This window comes from Etheostoma spectabile, chromosome 8, assembly GCF_008692095.1.
Source record: "Etheostoma spectabile isolate EspeVRDwgs_2016 chromosome 8, UIUC_Espe_1.0, whole genome shotgun sequence".
In the NCBI taxonomy this organism is placed as follows: Eukaryota; Metazoa; Chordata; class Actinopteri; order Perciformes; family Percidae; genus Etheostoma; species Etheostoma spectabile.
Window position 1 is genome coordinate 33639582 of NC_045740.1, and position 2095 is coordinate 33641676.

Below are 2095 nucleotides of genomic sequence, written 5' to 3' on the forward strand. Positions count from 1 at the left end.
AGGAATTCTAAGTAATGACAACAACGCTGTCGGCACATCCACATGATACAAGCCTTCTGTGATCACGCTGATTCCGTGGAGCAAATAATATTCCTCCAAAATGTTTCACGACAGATTTTCTGAGAAAAGGAAGTTAGTATTAGGGGTGGAACGGTCTATGGATTCGTAATGAACCAAGACGGTACAGGCATCACCATTCAGTGCAAGAATTTACACGGAGAATACGCAATATAAAAATAAATAAAACTTGGTTGCATATGAATTAATGTAATGGGAAACTATGTTGTTTTTATTTGTGATGATGATGATTGTGATGTAATGTTTTCATGTGAACAAGTAGATGAAGTGAGCTGTGAAGTCCTACCTCTCCTCTGCAGGTCATACTGTTTCCTGCTGTCCTGGTCACTGAGGATCTTCCAGGCCGCATCCACTTCTAGAAACTTCTTTACACCGGACTCTGCTTCTGAAGAACACTTGCCTCCGAGACGGTCTGGGTGGTACTGTGTGTGCGTACACAGACATCACAGAAGAAATGGATCAGTTTAACTCAGACTAGAAAGACACATCATCCTGATCTTTAGAATCTATTTCTAACCCAGATTGCCTACTGATGTTGCGTGTTGGTTTTCCACTTGCTGCTTTTTTTGTTTTTGCCTTTTGTCTGCTGTGTTCAGACTACCTAACGTTAAGGAAGTGTCTTTTTTAAGAGCCAATAAAAAGGAGAGTTCATACATAACTTACTGCTTGAATTTGTTTAAGGAAACCATGTGTAGATGGTTCAAGTCCCCGCAAGGACCAAAGTACGGAGTGTGGACTGATAGCTGGAGAGATGCCAGTTCACCTCCTGGAAACTGCCAAGGTGCTCTTGAGCAAGGCACCAAACCCCAAACCCCCCTCAACCCCTCAGGGCGCCTGTTCAGCAGTAATAGCCCACTCATCTGACATCTCTCCATTAGTGCATGTATAGGACCTGAGCATGTGTGTGTATGTCAGATGTGAACTGAAACTAGTAGTATTGTAGTGTGTAATGACAACAGTGTGTAAACTCTAATTTCCCCATAGGGGATCAATAAAGTGTATAAATTAAATTGAATTAAATTAATTATAATAATGTTAGGTATGCATCTTGATTTTGAATAGATTTGAATGATTGACAGGATAATTGTAATCGAAACGTGGGACCAGTGAACCTAATAAACACAGGGTGTTGTGATGCTTCATGCTGATACAGAGACCGACAGGTGTGTTGTGTTTACCTGCAAGGCCTGCTGCTGGTACCTGTGTCTGAGCTGCTGGAGCGAGTCTGAGGGGCTGGCTCCCAGGACAGCATACAGGTCCACCTCTGCTGCGTCACACATCCCTGCACCAACACAACACTGACATCAGCCCGACGCATCAGTAACACACACAACCTCTACAGGTGGAGCCGAGGCTCTTTCCACTCATCTCAATATTGGCTTTTTTAGAGAAACAAAACAGATCGGCAACTATTTTGCTCATCGATACGACTTCTCTGGTTCCAGCTTCTCAAATGTGAATATATGTATCTTCACATATTGTGTTTTATACAATAAATACCCTTGTTTTGTCTGATCAACAGACCAAACTCCAAAGATATTTGGCTCATTAGCAGACATTTTACACCATTTTCTGACATTCTGTAAACTAAAAAAAATCACCTTCCTATCTATCTACCTACATACCTATCTACTGTAAACACTGAAATTTAATGCAACATCTACATTGCCCATTATCAACAACCATTCATCCAATGTTACAAAGGCACATTCTGTTTAATAATCTGATATCATTTTTTAAAAATAACTGTGGAAACATTGGAGAACCCGTTTGCAGAAGAAAGAAGTGCAGGGCAGAGTGACAAATGTGTGTGTGTACAAGACTTAAATTAAGATTCGGCTAACAAGACTTTTTAATACATTAAAAACAATGTAATTGTTCTACATTACTGGATTGATCTAATAGAGAGCAGCTCGCTAACAGAAGCTGGACTATGGCGTTTTCCCATACTTAGCCATAAGTAGTTTATAAATCTGAGGTTTTATTATAAAGTAACCTAGCAACAATATAACGGCCT

General features: G+C 40.4%; 1 protein-coding gene across 1 annotated transcript in view; it reads right to left on the reverse strand.

Annotated features, from left to right (window-relative positions):
• Positions 1 to 2095, reverse strand: part of dnajc24 (DnaJ (Hsp40) homolog, subfamily C, member 24) — a 5873-nt gene that overhangs the window by 2895 nt on the left and 883 nt on the right. Inside the window, exons 2-3 of the mRNA XM_032524388.1 lie at positions 1257 to 1360; positions 365 to 500 (exon numbers count right to left, since the gene is read on the reverse strand). Of these exons, the coding sequence (XP_032380279.1) occupies positions 365 to 500; positions 1257 to 1358 (238 nt within the window). The 5' untranslated portion in view covers positions 1359 to 1360. The remainder of the gene's footprint in view (positions 1 to 364; positions 501 to 1256; positions 1361 to 2095) is intronic.